Consider the following 21695-nt stretch of genomic DNA (forward strand, 5'->3'; position numbering starts at 1 on the left):
GAAGTCTTTCTTTCTCTGAATGTGCTCCTGTGATTGGTTGTGATTGGTTGGATGGATGGATGGACGGATGGATGGACGGACAGATGGATGGACGGAGGGACGGAGGGATGGATAGATGGATGGAAGGGTTGATGGATGGATGGATGGATGGATGGATGGACGGACAGGTGGGTGGATGAATGGACGGATGGATGGATGGATGGATGGATGGATGGATGGATGGACAGGTGGATGGATGGATGGACGGATGGATTGATGGACGGACGGATGGATGGATGGATGGATGGATGGATGGATGGATGGGTGGGTGGATGGACGGACGGATGGATGGATGGACGGACGTACGGATGTGACATTTCCAGTCAGCAAATGCTGCTTGTCGCCTGAACTTGCAGGTGTCAGCATGTTTCCTGAACACCATTAGTGTGCCTCTCATTTATATTTAGCTCAACAGTGACATCTTGTGGCTAAAGACAGGAATTGGCCCTCTTTTAAACTTGGCCTGTGTGTGACGTCAGTATGAGATTAAGCGAATATAATATTTATCAAAAAGGAAAGTCTGATCATGTTTTTTCCTCTTTAGCTGATTTTATTGGTCCAAAGGCAACATTTTTGTCTGGACAGACACTATGAGGGCCCGATGGTATCAAATATTTCAAAAATATACACATAGAACAATATACACAAATATACACATAGAACAATATACACAAATATACACATAGAACAGTTTATGCCAATTCACATTAAGTGAATCCTACAACAAATTTAGTACAACAAAGTATTTGAAACAACTTCAACTTAGTTAATTCATTTCCGGTCCCAATGATTAGGAAACTTCCCGTTTGTTGGTGTATTGGTCTGATCTGGTTTCAACCGGTCTTGGCTCGGTGGAAGAGTGTCTCAACCAGGATGGTGACACATGATGACTATGATTGTGTGTGTGTGTGTGTGTGTGTGTGTGTACAAGATCATGAATAGAACAGGGTGTGTTTGTTCCAAGTAAAAGGCCTTGTAATCACGTGTTAGCTCTCTATTGAGAACAAGTATGTTAAATATGCTGCAGTACTTACCCAAAATAGAGTGGAACATATTCCATTCCTAACAAATAGATGGCTAAAATGCTAAATTTCAATGGTTGCAAAATCATACATCAAGGTGGCATGAGGATATTTAAAGAACAATTACTATTTCCTTCACTTGGAGTGGAAGCCAAGAGTCCAGTCCATAGGTGAGGTGTTGCTTTTTAAGGTCAGAGAAGGAAAAGCTTGGCTCTATCAGTTCCATGGTGTCTAAAATCAAATAAATATCTTAATTCTTAAAAAAATGTAACCTTGATGATGGACGGCTTCCAACATAAAGAGAACCCACCTGAGATGCAGCCATCATGATCTGGGGTGCTTTTTCCTTCAGTGGAAGAATGGAGCTTCAAGTTGTGCAGGGGCGTCAAACGACAAAACCTCCTTAAGATCCAACAGCGGATGGATGGATGGACAGACGGATGGGTGGACGGATGAATGAATGGATGGACAGACGGCTTCCAACATAAAGAGAACCCACCTGAGATGCAGCCATCATGATCTGGGGTGCTTTTTCCTTCAGTGGAAGAATGGACCTTCAGGTTGTGCAGGGGCGTCAAACGGCGAAACAGTTCAAAATGCCAATTCTTGATCATGTTTAACTGGTCTGTATGTTCCCATGGTGCATATTGAGGATTGTCAGCTTTTATCTTTTGTGGGATTCGGCCATGTTTGTCTGACATTCAGTAAATGCATCAATAACATCAACAGACATTTTAAACCTTTATTTCACAGACAAGGTTCCATAAGCAGACAATACACACAATTAAGCGTTAAGCTAACATCAAATAATATTCTCCCGCCTGTTGCATCAGTAATAACATTAGTCCAGCGTCTGATCTCGGACTAAGGCTTTAACGTTTATCAAATAGCTGAAACACATGCAAGGGGAATCGGGTACACTAAATATATTCAATGACGGACATGTCCATATTACAAAATCATCGGTGATGAGCATTAGCATGTCTTATGGCTCTTGACTTCTTCAACAGTGGAGGCGGTTTAATGCCCCGGTGATGATGACTACCTCCTCTTCCTCTAAATCATGGTCTGCAGTTACGTTGTTTACAGTACCGAGCTAAAGAAGCAACAAGAGGTTCGCTTTGAAAAAGAATCATTTCATGCTTGGTTGAGCCGACTGTGTTACTAAAGAGCACACAAACAAGTAGGAAAGAAAGGTCACCTTGACGACACATGGAGACAGTCATCTCCCCTAACAACAGTAACCGCCATGGATCTCTCCGAGGGGGGGAGAGCTCCTTAAGCTACATAGAAAATCCTGGGATAATTCCAGCAGCTCGGTATTGCATCACATGTCGGAACAAATATTTACCAGTGGAAACAGGAAGTGAAAGAAAGCGAGACGGGACGTGACATGAGCGATTAAAGTGCGATAATGATCAGATCCGCAGGCTACAGTACCCGGGGAGGTGACTGGGATGTGCCTCGTGGTGACCGACCGGGGCCTGCCCTGCTCACGCTTCATCGCAGATAACCGTCTCCACCACGAACGTGTTCTCGAAGTGGCGAATGCGATGGCAGTCCTTCGACTCCCGCTTGTTGATGCCTGCGGGGGGGGGGGGAGGCAATGAGCCACATGGGGGATGGGGTCCTGTGCTAAATATCTGTCTCGTAAAACACAACATCATACTTACGTCGGTGGGAGACACGGCGGTTGAGGCGGTACGTGTCCTTCCCGTTGCAAAGGCGGGAGATGAAGGGTCCCAGCTGACGAATGTTGTGGACTTTACCGGTAACGACCATCTCTTCGTGGATGATGTAAGTCTGAGGCAAGTATGTTCCTTTCTGCAAGAAACAAAAAACAGGAAATTATGAAGGAATATTACAAAAACTGGCGGCACGGTGTACAAGCGGTTAGCGCACAGACCTCACAGCCAGAAGACCAGGGTTCAATTCCACCCTCGGCCATCTCTGTGTGGAGTTTGCATGTTCTCCCCGTTTTTCTCCGGGTACTCCGGTTTCCTCCCACATTCCAAAAACATTCTAGGTTAATTGGCCACTCCAAGTTGTTCTCCAAATTGAGTGTGAATGGTTGTTTGTCTATATGAGCCCTGTGATTGGCTGGCCACCAGTCCAGCGTGTACCCCGCCTCTTGCCCCAAGACAGCTGGGATAGGCTCCAGCCTCCCCCGCGACCCTCGTGAGGATGACATTTAGCTCCTACGTTACTTTGGTTTGTTGTTAGCATCTTTATTTTACTAAATGTATCAAATGTCAAATTGTTATTTTTGAACATTTTGCATTAATTAATTGTGATTAATCACCATTAGCAACTGTGTATAAAATAAGCCAATTTTTGCTACATTTAATTCATGGATGATTTATATGTTTATGTATTAACAGCTCCAAATGAATTGAATGTCAATCAATATAAAGGATACCAAACAATGAGAGGATGCGTTCAATGACATTGTGTGATTTTACTTGTTTTCAGTGGATTTTATATCATACTTATTCATTTTCTATTGCTTATCCTCACGAGGGTCGTGGGGGTGCTGGAGCCTATCCCAGCTGTCTTCCGGCGAGAGAGGCGGCGTACACCCTGGACTGGTGGCCAGCCAATCACAGGGCACATATAGACAAACAACCATTCACACTCACATTCATACCTATGGACAATTTGGAGTGGCTAATTAACCTAGCATGTTTTTGGAATGTGTGAGGAAACCGGAGTACCCGGAGAAAACCCACGCACGCACAGGGAGAACATGCAAAACTCCGAGGGTAGAATTGAACCCTGGTGTCCTAGCAGTAAGGTCTGCGTGCTAACCACTCGACCACCGTGCAGCCTCCATTATACTTAAATCTAGCAAATTGTACACCCGAATGAACGGTTCCGAAGTGAGTGATAAGAATATACATTAATATACATTACTAAAGCCATTTTTGTGATGATCAGTGTGTCCCTGAATGCAACTCGCGTTCTTGAAATGACAACAAGGAAGTGTGCTGTTGATGCGTTCAGGTCATAATGAAGTTAGAAAATTCTGTTGATTGTGCCTGCCGTCACTATAGTACTTGCTCTGGTGTGCAAGCATTAAGTACACACAAAAAAACTTAATATACTACATACCGCTAATTTGTATGTATGCAACTCTGAGTCTAATTCTGTCTCTCAACTCTGTCTAATTTGGACACGCTTCTGTTACATTGAAAAAAACCCTTGCAATAAATACTACTACTAATACAGTACCTGATTTTGTCAATAATGCGTCATAGAGAATACTGCCATACCAAGAAGGTACCATGTAGTGGAAACGTCCACCATATTGTCGGTCATTAAAGTACACACAATATGTACTCTGGGATTACCATCAGACCGTCTGTACAACCAACGAGGTACCTTGACATTAATGAGCAGCTCCCAAAGGTTGCGTGGCGGCATCACGATGGTGGTGTTGAGTTCAATGACATAGCATTTGTCCAGAGCGATGTCATGGTAGGCCGTCAATCCCTGCAAAAGACCGCTGCTTATTGCAGATGAAGATAAAGAAAAAAGATCTATAAAGTGTAGCACGCCCACTTCAGCGTTAAGATGAAGTTTTATGTCAGTAAAGATCTAAAGTTGCTTCTCACTCTGTGGAAATCATGGATGATATCAGCAGGATCGCTGCCTCCAAAGTGAGGTACAGGCACGCTGATCTTTTCATAGTTGTCTGCCAAGTAGATGCCCACGTTCTCTGCCAGTTCTTGGCGCCCACGCAGCGGTGCGTACACAGAGTCCTCGTAAACCACCTTGCAATGGAACAAGTTCTCCTCTGGCGCCTGGAGACAACACACTTCATGTCGGAGTGTTCTCAAACAGAAATATTCCAAACAAACTTTTGCAGAAAAGGGACTTACATGAGGTATGAAGTAGTAGCGGTACATATAGATGGAGGCAAGGACCAGACCAGCCATGAAGACAACCAGGCCAAAGGTCAGGCAGCAGAGCCCGTTGAGAGGTGACTTAGTGGGCCGCAGTGGTAGGACCAGCTCCTCTTCCTCCTGGGAAACACAACATGGATTTCAAGTGAAATATCTACGTTTGTCTATATGTTCCTTCACAGAAGATGATTAAGATGTTAGAATAAAGCACGTCTCCATCTTGAAACGGCGGCCTGTGAGTTGATGTTCCCACCAATGACAACCATGATGAGGACCGCTTTCAGTGAGAGGAAATGATGACTTAGCACTTGGTTATGAAAAACGTGACAGAGATAGTGAAAACCTGTCACAGCCGCCTACAGTCTCGCAGCCCATCTGCCGGTACCACACAAAGACACACACACACACACTACATAGTACGCTCTTCCTCTACTACAAGCAGACATGTCTCAGTACTGCATGCAAGGAGAGCAGGGATTGGTGGATCCATTCAAGTACTGGATTTGTCATATCAATGCCAAGGTTAGTATCAGTATGGGATCAGTAATAGTGAGATCAATATTTACCAAAAACTATGTACCAAAATTTGGCTGGTTTGGTTGGCCCCAAGCTATGGAATTCTCTCCCCTCCCAAGTACAAAAGGCCCCCAACAACTCGGAGTGAGTCGTATGGTCCTGTGTCTTTTAGTTCTTTTTTATTATTATTTATTTAAAAAAAATTATATCTTGGTAATGGTTTTATTTCATTTGAACATGCATCAGATTCCAATTGAGTGCATCCCATAATCAGTTCCCAGTTCCACATGTCCGAAAGGAGTAGGAAGAAGCAAAGCTTATTAAATCCTACCCCTCCATCTGGTACTTTTACAATCAGTAACTGTTATATTTGTTCACTTCCTGCTTTCCTAATATAGTTTTTTATTTTTATTTTCACAGTTCCACACGTCCAAAAGGAGTAGGAAGAAGCAAAGCTTATTAAATCCTACCCCTCCATCTGGTACTTTTACAATCACTAACTGTTACATTTGTTCACTTCCTGCTTTCATAATATAGTTTTTTATTTTTATTTTTATTTTCACAGTTCCACACGTCCAAAAGGAGTAGGAAGAAGCAAAGCTTATTAAATCCTACCCCTCCATCTGGTACTTTTACAATCAGAAACTGTTACATTTGTTCACTTCCTGCTTTCCATAATACAGTTTTTTTTTGTTAGTTTTTTTTTTATTTTTTATAATGTACCAGGTGGCACGGCGATCGAGTGGTTAGCGCGCGGACCACACAGCTAGGACACCAGGGTTCAATTCCACCCTCGGAGTTTTGCATGTCATTTTGCATCCAATGACATAATGGGTACCATAGTAAGTGTCAATATAGTGATATATATAGCATGTCATGACTCTTAAATCTTTTTTTTGTACTATTTTATTTCTTCAATAATTCAATTTGTACCTTTATTTATTGTATTTTATTTTACTAGTCTGTGCAGCACTTTGGAACCTCTGTTTATAAAATGTGCTTATATAAATAAAGTGGATTGGATAGGAAAATTTGCAGTATCGGCTAACGCTAAGGCTGCTATTCTAGGAAATAATTTCCTAAAAACTAATAAGCTACATAATGAGTGACAGCCTTTCCAATCAGTTGCCAACGTGTGGGGTGGATCCTTGCATTCATATCGGTGTTACACTAAAAATGGGAACATTTGGACACACGGGGTGCAGAAGGACAGGGACGCGACTGAGCATGTGTGAACACACACGCTTTGTGTTTTGTCATCCCAGATATTGTACATGAATACTTTTTACTAGCTGACAACAACACAACAAACCACAATACCAAAAATGGTCCTATTCTCTCGAAAAACAAACCTCATACACATTTTACAGTAAGGGATGATGATATCTACTGTATAAGTACATCATCATCATCATCATCCTGTGGAGGATACAGGCCGAGTAAGCAGGGATTCTGACCTCTGCAGTCGAAATGCTGCATGCAAATGAATCTGCCATCTTGTCAGTAAAAGCTGCTGCATTTCCTCCATCCCTGCTGTACTTCAACCATCGCATTTTTGTAGCAAATCCTTGGAAATGATGACTAAGCAGATCTCTGCACAATAAAATAAATAGTGTTTCATGTCTACAGCACGTGGAGCCATTTTGTTCCAATGGTGTTATTTATATGTGGGTTAGCTAGTACTCACAAATTGGATGGTTTACTTTTATTAGACAGAGTATGCGTGAATAGCAAATGCTGTTTTATTGTGAAGGTCATTATCAAGCTTAGACTTCCATATGGATGTTAGTTGAACAGGAAGTGGTGCGTTTTACTTTGAAATGAACTGGTGGTGCATGCTAAGCTATTAAGAAAACATCAATGCAGTAGCTTTTGTCATTGTAAATTATTGTTCTAATAATATACATCATTAACGATTAATTGATTCAATTTTTACAATACCCAAGGGACAATAAAAAGAGCCGGGGCCCAAAATGGCCCCTGGGCCACACTTTGGACAATATAGTCTGTGTCTTCCCACGACATCCTGAATGGAGGCGCTTTGTATGAGGAAGCCATGACAGCTTCGGATGGTTTTTGTTGTCAAGCCGATACACCGATACGGTGTCACAGTGACACACAATACACTGTTACATTGTGTTGATTAATACAACACACTTCGTTGATAAATCCTCCATTAGCGGCATTGGTAACTCATTGCAACACAATGAAATGAACTTTAACTCACCACAGGATGAGGAATGAGGATTTCGGTCTTATCGCCGTCATTTTCTTTATCTCCTTTGTGTCCCGCGACGGGCTGGAAGGTGATTTTCACCATCGTTTCACCAGCCGTGTGTGTCTGCGTGTGAAGTGTGGAAAGATTGGTGTCGGAAATAAAAAGGTTCACCTAGCAGACAGGCCGCCCACCTCTCACCGCTAGTATGCTTTCTGTTGTCTCCGACTGGGCGGATCGTGACGGATGTCCACTGTGTCGATACCAAAGAATCTTTGGCGCGATACAAGAGCGTGATGAGATCGACGTCTTCCCCCGACACGTGCCGTGCGTATTAAGTCATCCATGTTGCTCTGTATCTCTGTTAAATAAATGCAACGTTAAATGAGACCTTTGATAAAAATCTAGTTCTTTTTGCAAGCCATTCTCCAACTAAGGAGAGAGTTATTTCATGTTACGTTAAATGGATAGTTAAAGGGATAGTTCAGGTTGTCTGAAGTCTAATTATTGATAACTGGTATATTAACTACTCATAGTGAACAGCCGATACACATTTGTCAGATAATTTCCTCCTTTGTATAACAACGATAAACAATTCCATTAGTATATTTGTTACATGGCTATCAGCATTAATACAAAGATGATACACAATGTACCCAGTCTGACTTGCATTGCCTCTTTGCAGCCAGGTGAGGGCACTGTTTAGTCAGTAGAAGCTTCTTTCCAACAGTGCTGTTACTTGACCCATGTATTAAATATGCTATAAAATACACTAAAAATAATAAGTTACCATCAAGTTAGCTTCTCATGTCTTGGTTACCTTCTTAGGCTTCCTCATCCATGAAAATGTTGCTTTTAATACTTTTGGTGTGGGCATGGAGGCCTTTTTTTGTCACTATACCCCTCCATTTCAATTTCCAAAAATGGTAAAATGAACCTCAAAAGAATCATATTAATAAATTGAAGGTTCTTTTGTTACCTGGCTATTACTGAGAGCTATAGAACATATCTCTTAAATCAATTAGTTTTATTTATTTTGTCATTTTAGTATTAATCACTAATGAAACATCTATGGTGTTGGGGTGAATTTTGACCCATATATATTCACGCCATGAAAAGGTAGAAAAAGTGATTGTTTTCATCAACGGAACTTTAGTATAAAGTGAAATGAAAAAGCAGAACAGGTCCAGATCTTGGTTCACTGTACTTCTTGCCATTCTTTCCATGATCCAAATTGTAAATATGAAATCAGCCAATCAAATGAGTGAATTCACCTCACATGTCTGGACCTTGTTTTTCTGCTGGTATACTGGAAAAGCGGTCCAAATGAGAATCCCCTGAAGCTTCCATGATGAGAAGAGGAGCTGGTTGTCATTGTGTTGGCTAATTGGACACTTAGGATTTCAGTTGGGGCTCAAAATATTGCTTTATAGTCATATTATTATAACCGGGTCGAAACCGACCCTAACAATACAGTGGTCATAATTTCAACCAAATAATTTAAAAATATAATAAAAATGATTTTTTTGTTTTTATTTTGTTGAAATAGAGTTTCTTGACAAAGTCAAAAAGCCTTAATGCAATAAACAAATGTTATGTGATTCTTTTTATGTATTAAAATCTAAAACAAGGGGAGGGTTAAATACCTCTTTGCCATGTTTGCAGACATACATGTACCTTGTAGCACATAGCAAGAAAATGACCGGCTTCGCTTATTTCAAACTTTTTTTTCCTTTATTTGACTCATTGGGCTCAGGCCTTTTGACACTTCCTGAAAGTACCCCCACTTTGTACGCCGGAACCGGTGTCAAAAGCTGCATACAAGCTAGGAAGAGTTCAATGTGACAATTGGATGTTGTTAAATGAACAATTCCAGCCCAGCATCATGAGTACAGCATCATGCACAGCCAGTGTAGGGACATGCATGTTCTATGTGCATGGAGGAGCAGTGCTGCACTGCTCCATGGTTACCTGTTTGAATAGAATACTTCCCAATATGTGGAGCGCCAAATCACCGCAATTCTCATCATAGGTTTGTGTGTAGTACCGTAAGAACAAACCATCATGAAACAGATCGCTATAGTCACAATTCTCGACACTCATAGTACTCAAATTATACACCATCAAGAAAAGAATGAAATGTGGCACACCGCTCCGGAGTTTACCATCAAAACAAATAGCTGAGAATGAAAGGAAAACCACTAATGTGAATTTAAGGAGTGTAGGAAAGTAACCAATTGTCACTTGATGACTTGTAAGTGAATTAGCTTTTAATTAATACGCCAGCAAGCCCCGCTTTTCTCCAGAACTCATGTTAGATTCAGCAAAAAACACGCGGACGTCCCTTTCCGATACCACCGCTTTCACTCCGTGTACATTTTATTTAGTAGATGCGCCAACTGTGAGCTGCCCCTTTAAGTTATGTACAAGAAACCCAGCAAATCAGCAGTCAAATAAAAATGTAAAAACAATATCGTTTAGGGTTTAGAAAGTAATTTCATTACCATTAACCAGAAACTTAATGTTTAAAGTGAATACATATAATAGTATCCTATGTTAAGATTAAACAAAATAATCTACAAAGCAAAAAAAAGGCATATATACATGTTCTCCCTGCTTATGAAAATAATAAAAGGGAGGACTTGGGCCTTTCCTTTCCTTTCCTTAGTTGCATCCCTCCCTCATTCCCTTGTGTATCTTCAGTGCTGGGTCATGAACAGAGCACAGCAGGTCAAAGGTGCTGTGTCATGGCATCCGAGAGGCCCCCCCCCCCCCAACCTCACTGCTGCTGTACTGGATGAAGGCATTGATGCACCTGCATTTCACAGTCTGGTCACTGAACATGGCAGCAAACGCACACGGCTCGTACCATTTCACATCACACATCACATCTTCTTCTATGTTGCCTGTGGTTATCGGACTGAAATGTTGACTTCCTGTCAATCTGCCTTCTTAAAGATGGATGAATGCGTTATCGGACCGCACGTGGTTTTCAAGGTGCATTAAAGCAGCAGCATCTGGTTTTCTTTTGGAACAAACGTAGTAAAAAGAAAGCAAACCAAATGTTCGCTGATGTTCCGGCAACTTCCCAAATATTTGAAATGGGTATTTTCCTTTGTTTTTTTTTTCCTGAATTCTTTGCTCAGAACAGCAGCAACTGATGTGTTTGTTAAGCAGGCGTTGCGCCGTTACGCCGTCAAGAAATGGTTGGCTCCGCCCTCCCACTCGGCCACCCCTTTCCTCAAGCCTCCTGGGTGGCGGGCCTCTTGAGGTCCCGAATCTGTTTGACCAGGTAAGTCTTTTCGTCATTGAACTGTTCGTCCTCTGTTCTGTCGTTCTGGAACTTGCTGAGGAAGTCGATGAGCTTGCTCTGGTTCTTCAGTAGGATGTCGAGGATGGGTTGCGTCTTGTTGGGATTGGCCACAAACACCTGAAACCAACAGAGGAGTTGAGCAAGTTGACCCAGCATCAGCTTGCTTAAACAGTAGAAGTCGCTTATCTTCCGTATTCTTTACCTTAAAAACATGGAAAGCCTCAAACTGGATGTTGCGACTCTTGTCGCGGAGCAAATTCATCATGAGCTTGAGATTTTCTGGCTTGCTGATGTATTTCGTCATGATGGTGAAGTTGTGCCGGTCCAGGAGCAGCTCTCCCAGTAGCTGCCGTTACACAATGAAAATATGATATTTATCAATGCAGTCCTTGTGAGGACTCACAGAAGATGGGATGGTAAGCGCTTACCTTTAGAGACTGCCTTTTTGTCACGTAGTTTTCTGAGTGGAGCAACTTCTCATATTCACTAAAGAACTATAATATAACAAGGGAACAACACAGAACAGAAGCTGTTGAGTTCATATCATGCCAAGTAGGTGTTTCATGTCTTCATGTAATGACAATAGTGAGTTTTAATACTTTTGGTGTGGGCATGTAGGCTTTTTTTTGTCACTATACCCCTCCATTTTAATTTCCAAAAATGGTAAAATGAACGTCAAAAGAATCATATTAATAAATTGAAGGTTCTTTTGTTAGCTGGCTATTACTGAGGGCTATAGAGCATATCTCTTAAATCAATTAGTTTGATTTATTTTCTCATTTTAGTATTAATCACTAAAGAAACATCTATGGTGTTGGGGTGAATTTTGCCCCATACATATTCATGTCAAGAAAAGGTAGAAAAAGTGATTGTTTTCAGCAACAGAACTTTAGTATAAACTGAAATCAAAAAGCAGAACAGGTCCAGATCTTGGTTCACATTTTTTCCATGATCCAAATTGTAAATGTGAAATCAGCCAATCAAATGAGTGAATTCACCTCACATGTCTGGACCTTGTTTTTCTGCTGGTATACTGGAAAAGCGGTCCAAATGAGAATCCCCTGAAGCTTCCATGATGAGAAGAGGAGCTGGTTGTCATTGTGTTGGCTAATTGGACACTTAGGATTTCAGTTGTGGCTCAAAATATTGCTTTGTAGTCATATTATTATTATAACCGGGTCAGAAACCGACCCTCGCAATACAGCGGCCATAATTTCAACCAGATCATGAGCTTTAAATTGGAAATATACAGCATTTCTTCCCTAAATGAGCTCTGACCCACATTCTGTGTGGATCATATTCACCCATGGCAGCCAGAAACGCTATGTAGTTCACTTACTCTTTCGTAATGTTGCTCCAGAAACTCTGCACTCAGTAGCTTGTGTCTTGTGAGGAGGTCCTAGAATTAAAAAATAAATAAAAAAAACGTAATACAAATTTAAAGCCAAAGCTTTGTGTTATTCGTAATTGCAGATATAGATCCAAGATCAGAGAAGGTATTCACAGAGGTGGGCTGTATGCCTTCTGATCAAGTTATACTCACATAGCAAATCATGCTCCACAAACCGACCAATCGGTAATCAAGTAACAGTAACAACAGTAAAAGTAACAAAAATGGTACATCTGTTTGATCAGGTGTCTAAAAATATGGCTGAATGGACAATAATTATGAATGAATCGTCGCACTATAGTATGCTATCAAAATGAAGCACACTTTATTCCTTCTCTACTGTATTGTTTGTACATCTTATCAATACTAATTATTAGGAGTGGCAATACACTCAGCTCACAAGACAAGATGGTACACGAAACCAAGTTCATTAGAACAAGACAAGAAAATTATTTAACATTACCTTATTAAATTGACTACAATGGCTAAATATAAGCCAAATTTTTTAATTTTTATTTTATTGATCACATTGTTTGCATGCGTGACCTAAGCATGATGGCGTTAACTGCTGAACTTTTTTCACAAGTTGAAAGAAAAACTAAAAATGATAAAATAATGATGGCAGTTGTAGCTGCTACTATTAGTCATTTATGATGATGTGTACTTATGTTAACATATGGATTGCAATAATTATTTGTTTACTCTCAAAGAACTACAATTCCTTTTATGTTTACGGCGCTGTACCAGAAAGTAGAAGATGCGACTGTCACAAATTTGGATAGTCGAGGTCTTATGCAGAAATTGTATTTTTATCTTTGGTTTAATCAAGTGTACAATTATTATAGCTTCTGTCTGGACATTAACACAGGGATAGCTGACATGCTAACATGTGAACACCGTATTCAAGTAGGATTATAAGGCTTAGTGTGTGCGGTTCCAATCTTGCCTCACACACTGCCACTTGCATGTTATGTTATTATCATTTACACTAGCGATGCCATAGTCAGAGTCTAATCGGTTCCTGGCTGCTTTGTTCCCACGGGACGAGAAATATTCTCATATGTGACACCCCTCATGACTATTTACATTATTTCCCATTTTTCAGATTCTGGTTGACCAACATTGGTACAAAACATATTTATAGATAGATATAGTTAACTTCCCACATGTAGCCCACTTACTTTGAAAGTGGCGAATGCATCTGAGGCGATGTCAAACGTGGACATCTCCACATATCTGAAGAATTCGTAAAACTGCTCGGACCACAGTGTGATTTTGGCCAAAGGTTCGTGTCGGATGCACTCCCTCAACATTATCCCACAGTTGAGGGCAATCTCTGGGGACTCGTACCTGCACAGAGCAGCGGTTGACAAATGATTAACCCTTCAGATAAACACACACGCTTGTACATGTTCTTATGTTGTTGCAAAGTACACTCCAGATCTAAACACATTACTAATTATTACATTACTATAAATTATTATTTTCAACAATATTGAAAACATTTATAGAATAATAATGACAGAAAAAGATGAACAATAATGTAACTCGCAAAATATAATTATCATCACAGCACCCACCTTTTGAGGGACATTTTACATATTTACCTTATATAGTACCTTAACTATAACTGTGTATAACTGTGTGTGTATAGGGATGTCTCCTACCCTTTAAGTAACATGAAGAGTATGTTCTGTTGGGTGCAAAGGTACTCCACTGTGGGTGTCCGAGTGCCAATCTGGCGCCTCAGGATGTTGTTGAAGATCTGAGCTACGTCTTTCTTGCCCTGTGGTAACACAAGTCAAGTTCATACATACCATGAGTGATACTGCAGACACAAGTTTTTTTTGTAAAACACTCCTGAAGCAACAATGCATTGAATGAATAAAGTAATAAGCCTGCAATATGTCTGAGTGTGATATGCATTTCTCAACCATAAGAGGAAGAGCGTGGGAGGGTGAAAAAGGAAGTGGCAGATCACAACATTGCCACTAATGACAGAAATGCATGAGTCATGGAGTGGGCAGCTCATGCGGTTTGTGCGCATGTGACACAGACACTTGGCTTTGTTTACCCATCAACACAGATAGGGTGCCAACATTTTACTTGCTGTTCGTTGCCGTGGCTTGAGTCAATACACAAAATAAATGTACAAGCTTTTTATAAAATAAAGCCTGTATCAATGAAAAATTACACTACGTTAATACTTATTAACAATCAAGGACCAACAAATGGTCAAATGAATAACCATGCTGTTTGTGTCCAATTTATTCAACAAGGAAAAAAAATACTGATTACCATTTGCAGTATTATTTGGCTTTGAAAATACTAATGGATTTTTAAAAAGGGTATCTTCCGCCATCTAGTGGCGATTCTGGTAACACCATTGGGCAGGTACCCATCCAAAACCCATGTAAGTCCAAAAATTGTCCAATTACCAACATTGCTGCTCGATGGAAGCAACACTTCCTATTAATTTCCATTTTTTAAAATAAAAAACCCATCAATTTTCCATACATGCTACTTTGCTGCGACGTCCTCCTCCATCATCTCCTACCTCAAAGTCGATGAGCTGCAAATCGGCGATCAGCGTGCTCAGCAAGCCGCTGTTGTAGAGCTCCTGGGCTAGCTGGGCCACTGCTTCAGTCTGGGGCTCTTTCTCGTTAGTTCCATACAGGATTTCCTTCATGGCCACCAGGCTCTTAGATACTTCTTCTGTGGCCTGAATAGGGAGTTGTACAAAATACATATGTGGTGCCGCATAGGCAAAATAAGAAAAAAAAAATGTCTGCCATTCTCCCTACCTTCTCAGCCTTTTTATCAGAGATGTCATGCTTTTCGAGTACCGTCATGCTGTCCTTGAGGTTCTTGACAATGTCTGTGGGCGACTTGTGGGACTTGCCAAAGGGGAACGGCATGGCGGTGGGTTACCACGAGACCTCGGGCAGCGCGCTGTCCACCTGTGTTGGAAAATATAACGATGGATCAGAAGCATCAAAAATGGAGACTCTTGCTTTAACAGTCTTTACAAAACAACTCGTGACTGCTGTGTCCTACTCAGACGGCATGAACGTAGCACTCCACCCATGGCAACAAGTCTGAACAAGTTCCAGAATATTACAAAACAGACTAGAGGATTCAATCAAAGGTTGATTTTTGCAGATATAGCCGACGACGCTCTAAGAAATATTCCACACAAACATGACAGCAGGCATGTTTGTAGCGAGGCTGACAAAAATGATAACAGCAGATAAAGAACATTACATGGAGCTGCAGGGCCGAGATGGACCAACAAACATCTGTACAACATGTGTACGCATGTACGCATTGCAAGGAATATGAGTCATTTATTTTTACTAATTATATATTTGTGATAGAAACAGCAGATCAGCACTGGCTATCAAGAGGAGACACGGGGAGCTGTGGAGGAACACGGATGAAAAATAATGTAATTAATTTTAATTTAATTCTATTGGCAATTTGCTCACCCGCCCTCACATTTGGAATTCTACGTTGTCTACACTTCAGCTGCAAAGCCAACAGCTTCTGAAACCCATCCATCCATCCATCTTCTATACCGCTTATCCTCACAAGGGTCGAGGGCATGCTGGAGCCTATCCCAGCTGTCTTTGAATGTGGAAGGAAACCGGAGAAAACGCTCACACGCACGAGGAGAACATGCAGACTCTACACAGAGAATCTAACCCAGGTCTTCCCGATCTCCTGACTGTGTGACCTAGATACTAACCACTTGACCACCATGCGGTCAATCAGAACAACATGGCCGCGGTATTGGATGTAATTATGTTGACCAGAGCATATATAAAGCTGTGCGGTCCTCTGGTCAGTGTCAGTCAATCATTAATAACATGTTTACTGTGACACTTGCTTTTTTTTATTAAAAAAAAAACCACCCCCTAACTCAAAAGCCATTACATTCAATTACTAGTATCATATTGTATGTTATTGACCTTCCAGATCCTTTAGCTAACCTAAAATGACAGCGTACCATGTGACCAGAGACGCACGTAACCAACAGCTGTGACAGCCATATTTCACTGGCGCTGGATAACCGGTTACAAAACAAGGTGTCTTATCTACAGCGGCCCCTGGCCCACCCAGTCGCTTTGCACTCACGACTGGCAAATGTTTTCGGAACTGATAACCTTTGTCTGAAAACGACTGTCATTATTACCGAGATGGCAACATTGATATGCACCGTAGATTTAAAAAGAACCGGTTTGGGGAGAATAAAGTCATTCACTACCAGGCAATAAGAATGTTTCCCAGCACTGAAGGTGAACATCGCTCATGGGTCAACCACTGGAATTACAAATACTTATCACCATAAAGGTTATTCTCCGAAAACAATTTGGTTCCAATAAAAAGCTCAGCTCAAATGGGTTGTGACCGTCAATTGCCTAACATTGGCTGACTCATGTCGACGTTGGAAAAATGGACAATAAGAAAGAATTATTGAACCTGTGGCAGTTTGTAGACATAGTTTTCCTCCGTTTGTGCACACATTGGCGAAAATAAAAACTTTGGTCCTTTCCTGAAGCTTTGAAGGTAAGTGGCGGTTCCTTTCCTGTTGCCCCTTTATTGTTTCTACCGATTTTAACGGAACCATAAATCTGCTGTGGCAAAAACACACAAGCGATAATGATGATGTTGACAAAACTGCAACGTATGACTCCTTAGGGTCTCGCTTTTTATGTCGACAAAAGCATAAGCACAAAGTAATAAGTAATAGTAATAAGACGACCATGGAGAACCAGGACTTGATGACTTGGTTGACTAAGATGGGTAGTCCACATAAACAGGGTTGTGTTAAATGGGTCCCACTATACATACATGCACGTGTGTGTGTGTGTATTAGGGCTGGCAAATGATTAAAAAATTTTCATGAATTAATCGCAGCAGGCAAATTAATCAATCATGATTAATCACACTTTGCAACTGTGTGTGAAATATGCCCAATTTTCTTTCTGTAATTTATCACACACAGTTGCAAAGTGTGATTAATCATGATTAATTAATTCACCCGCTGTGATTAATGCATAACATTTTTATGTCCAATTTTCTTTCTGTAATTTATCACACACAGTGGCAAAGTGTGCTTAATCATGATTAATTAATTTGGATGCTGTGATTAATTCATAACATTTTATGTCCAATTTTCTTTCTGTAATTTATCACACACAGTTGCAAAGTGTGATTAATCATGATTAATTAATTTGACCACTGTGATTAATTTATAACATTTTTATGTCCAATTTTATTTGTAATTTATCACACACAGTTGCAAAGTGTGATTAATCATGGTTAATTAATTTGACCGCCGTGATTAATTCATAACATTTTTTATGTCCAATTTTCTTTCTGTAATTTATCACACACAGTTGCAAGGTGTGATTAATTATGATGAATTAATTTGAACACTGTGATTAATTCATAACATTTTATGTCCAATTTTCTTTCTGTAATTTAGCACACACAGTTGCAAAGTGTGATTAATCATGATTAATTAATTTGACCACTGTGATTAATTCATAACATTTTTATGTCCAATTTTCTTTCTGTAATTTATCACCAACAGCATGAGGACGCAGCCCCTCATTCATCATCCATAAAAGCCCAGCCTATCCTGGCCAACTGCTGGTTTCCATAAGGTTGCTTCACTTTAATGGTTAATAATCTGGACACACCTGAAGTTTGCCAGGTGGCCAAATCCGTCTTCCCCCACAGCTAATGCTTGTTAACATGTGGCAGCAGGCAGGCAGCCTTTCTGCTCGTGACCTGCTTCGGTATCAGTGACGTAAATAATTACCATGACGGCTGACACTTGCACCTCACTCTCCCGCTCCCCCCAGTGAGCCTCGCCAGCCAGGCCGAGTGTGCGTCGCCGTCCTGGCTGGTGAGGCACTACGGCTATTATCATCATCTTGTAGGAGAAGAATAGAACAGAAAAGAGAAGCTACAGTATCGCATTAATTTACTGACTTCTCTTATGATTACCGGGTTTTAACCAGGAAAGATGACACCATCCAGGCCCAAAAACCATTGCAAACTACCAATCAGCAAATTGGCCCACCTACCCATACAATATAACAGGAAGTAGGACAGGAGCTACATCATGAACTAAGTGGTATTGATCCACAATATTTTTTTATGTAGTTGTAGTAACGGCACAGCTTCATACTAAAAGCTGTTTCTACTATTACCCTCCAAAATAACTTAATAAAAACATATTTCATGTATACAGGTACATGCATAAAAAGGTACGTATCGATGAATTACAATACCTTTGAAAATGTATTTCAGGAGATCACACCAAACAGTGAAACTCGTATAGTCTGTAGATTAAATTTGCAAACTGTCGCTAACTTTCAACCATGCTGCAGGTATTATATCCCACCCTCTTTTTTCTTTGAGTATGTAAACTACACCCTATGTAACACAATTATTAGTGACTTTGTTGTAAGCCAATGATAGTGATTTGGCAACGTTTAGCTACAAACTCTTGCCTATCACGAGTGAAAACTGTTGGCGTGCGTTACATTTTAATTTGCAAATGTGAAAAATATGGCATTTAGCGTACTAACTGTTCTTTTAAACCACTACTGGTAAGATATGATAAGTTTTGATTTATTTTGGTTGGGTAAAGAATACAATTTTACACAAATATTTCAAAAACATTGTACTATAAACACACACATACGTACATCTTAGTCAGAAAAATAACTGCAGGAACTTCTGAAATCAATTGACTTTTGACCAATATTATGTATATTATGATTGATTATGATTTGAGATACATGTATATAAGTGTATTGTGTCATGAAACAGTTTGGGATTATTCCGCCTCATGCCTACAATTACAACAGATGATTATATTGATGAATCCTTAATATAGCAGTGATGAATGGGGTATCATCTAGCAGCCAGCCTTCTTATTGTGATGATGAACCGGATGTGATGTGCTCTTTGACAACGTGAGTTAAGCTAATCGGCGCTAATAAGTCAATAAATAACAGCTAACTGGCCATTAGGGTGGCAACATGACGCCGAGCGCCGCCCATCTGGGTCCAACCATGCCTGCTTTGTGGAGGTTGTCAAGCCTGCCAACTTTGCGCCGAGCTGGCACAATGCATACTTGTTCATTGTAGCGCCAGCATTGACATGTGTGCGCCAAATACAACATGTTCATTTCTAACATCTACACATTTGCAAGCTAATGCGGCCTGTTCGGGCTTCAAATCACTGCCTACCAAATACTGTTTGTGTGCCTTTACTAGCAGGCTTCGACAGGCATTCGGCTTCCAAAATTAAGTTGGCTTATTTACTCACTTATTGCATGCATAAAAGTGTCAAAATGTGCATTTATGGCGCCTGTTTCGTATTGAAATAGCGACACTTAGCTAGCTTAGCATGCCCAGGCCTGGCAAAGGCTGCGTTTGCACCATCAACAACAGTATGCTAAACATGGACTAAAACACGCGTGGGGTTAACGTTTAAAAAGTACCTGCGAGGCTTAAAGCTGTTCGGCGAGGTATTCGTTACACTACAATGTCATCCAAAATACTCCCAAGATACAATCATATACTATGTACTCATTGTAGATATACAATACAACACAATACCTCGTGAACGGCGTTTTCACTCGTTTCCCCCAATTCGTCACGGCGGTAAAAGACAACGCGAGCCCTCCTCGGAACAAAAACGGCTTTGTTTCCCTGTTCGGTCGACTCCTGTTGTTCGTACTTTGGATATTTGTGTAGCCGCCTGTCTCTCCGTGTGCCCGACTGGCAACATTAGCAGCAAAGCAGCACCGCGACTGTCACGGTCCGACTCACTAGCGCCCCCTCTGGTCGTCTGGCAGGTTGGGCGGATCATCCGAATATCGACCGTGCCGATACCAAGGGTGGTAATACCGACGGAACGAAACTGACATGACTAGATCGATATTTTTCTGTTGTCGTACTTTTTACACGTTACAAAGTCAGTGAATACGTTATTGGACACAGGAGGGCTTTGAGGGCAAGGAGCTAAAATATTTAGGGTCAATATTTGTTTTTGTTTCAGTATCGGTATCGTTGATAGTACCCTTGTCTGTGATTGCTATCGATCGATGCCCAAATTTGCAACATCGCCCACGTCGTCTGGTGCACAGTAAATGAATGTCCACTAGAGGGCGCACCCGGCCCATTGCTGTGACTGGAGGGCGGTGAAGGTGTTGATATGATGGTGACCCGAACCACACAATTGGAAGTCCTGGGATAAACTTTCACTTTCAAGAAGGTTGGATTGGATCCTGCAGGTTCCACTTAACCCTTTGTGGATTTGGATTATTGGTGTAGTGTCCAAAGTCACACAGCAGAAGGCTGCAAAACTGTCACATGAAGGGGATAAATGTCATTTTAAATGCATAATGTTGAAATATTGGAGAAGAAAGATGTTATTTTTTTAAGCTTTCAAGCAAAACAAAGTATGATTTTGAAGAAAATTAGATTGGGGAAAGATATGTAATATTACAGGAATAAAGTCAAATTGTTATAAGTATAAAGTTATACTATATATTGTGAAAAGAATATGGGCGAAATTAAAAACAAACACATTTGTTTGAAAATAAAGAGAACAAAGAGAAAGAACATAAAATAATGTACAAGAAAAAAGTCATATGCATTTCCAAGAATAAAGTTGTCATGTGAGGGGGAAATGTTAAAGAAAAAAGTTTCTAAAAGTTCTCATTATAAATAAATTTGAATAATTGGGAAAATAAGAGAATAAAGAGAAAAAAACATAAAATAATGTACAAGAAAAAAAAGTCATACATTTCCAAGAATAAAGTTGTCATGTGAGGGGGAAATATTAAAGAAAAAAAATGTTTCTAAAAGATCTCATATTATGAGACGCAAACAAAATAAAGAATAAACATGTTTGGAAAATTAGTTTGAGAAATAGATAATATTCTATGTATATAGTCATAAGTATAAGTATATACTATGACTTGAAATAAAGTCATACTTTTGCAAGAAAAAATAATGGAAGGTTTCTGAATTTAAATTAACAGCAAAAATGAAAAAAAACTATAATTTTATGAGAATATAGTAGAAAAATAGCAAAATAAAGTCATTAAATAATATTTAAAAATATCTAATCATACCAAGGAAAAAAATGTCATTTTCCACAAATAAAGTCCTCAAGTGCACGTATGTACTAAATATCCATCCATCAATTTTCTTTACGTCTTATCCTCATTAGTGTTGCAGGGGTAAGCTGGAGCCTATCCCAG

General features: G+C 40.3%; 2 protein-coding genes across 2 annotated transcripts; both read right to left on the reverse strand.

Moving 5' to 3' along the window:
* Positions 1 to 1789: 1789 nt before the first annotated feature.
* On the reverse strand, positions 1790 to 7933 carry itm2ca (integral membrane protein 2Ca). Its single transcript, XM_058080783.1, has 6 exons — positions 7710 to 7933; positions 4943 to 5086; positions 4676 to 4864; positions 4443 to 4553; positions 2735 to 2885; positions 1790 to 2646 (listed from the first exon to the last, which is right to left on the reverse strand). The coding sequence occupies exons 1-6, from the start codon at positions 7800 to 7802 to the stop codon at positions 2555 to 2557; spliced, it is 780 nt and encodes a 259-aa protein (XP_057936766.1). The 5' UTR covers positions 7803 to 7933; the 3' UTR covers positions 1790 to 2554.
* Positions 7934 to 10042: 2109 nt separating this feature from the next.
* cab39 (calcium binding protein 39) lies at positions 10043 to 20276 on the reverse strand. The gene is made up of 9 exons (XM_058080275.1): positions 20044 to 20276; positions 15205 to 15360; positions 14958 to 15122; positions 14068 to 14186; positions 13582 to 13750; positions 12350 to 12409; positions 11439 to 11504; positions 11213 to 11356; positions 10043 to 11127 (listed from the first exon to the last, which is right to left on the reverse strand). The coding sequence occupies exons 2-9, from the start codon at positions 15316 to 15318 to the stop codon at positions 10939 to 10941; spliced, it is 1026 nt and encodes a 341-aa protein (XP_057936258.1). The 5' UTR covers positions 15319 to 15360; positions 20044 to 20276; the 3' UTR covers positions 10043 to 10938.
* Between the last annotated feature and the right edge of the window lie 1419 nt (positions 20277 to 21695).

The sequence above is a fragment of the Doryrhamphus excisus genome, chromosome 8 (genome assembly GCF_030265055.1).
Source record: "Doryrhamphus excisus isolate RoL2022-K1 chromosome 8, RoL_Dexc_1.0, whole genome shotgun sequence".
Taxonomy (NCBI): Eukaryota; Metazoa; Chordata; class Actinopteri; order Syngnathiformes; family Syngnathidae; genus Doryrhamphus; species Doryrhamphus excisus.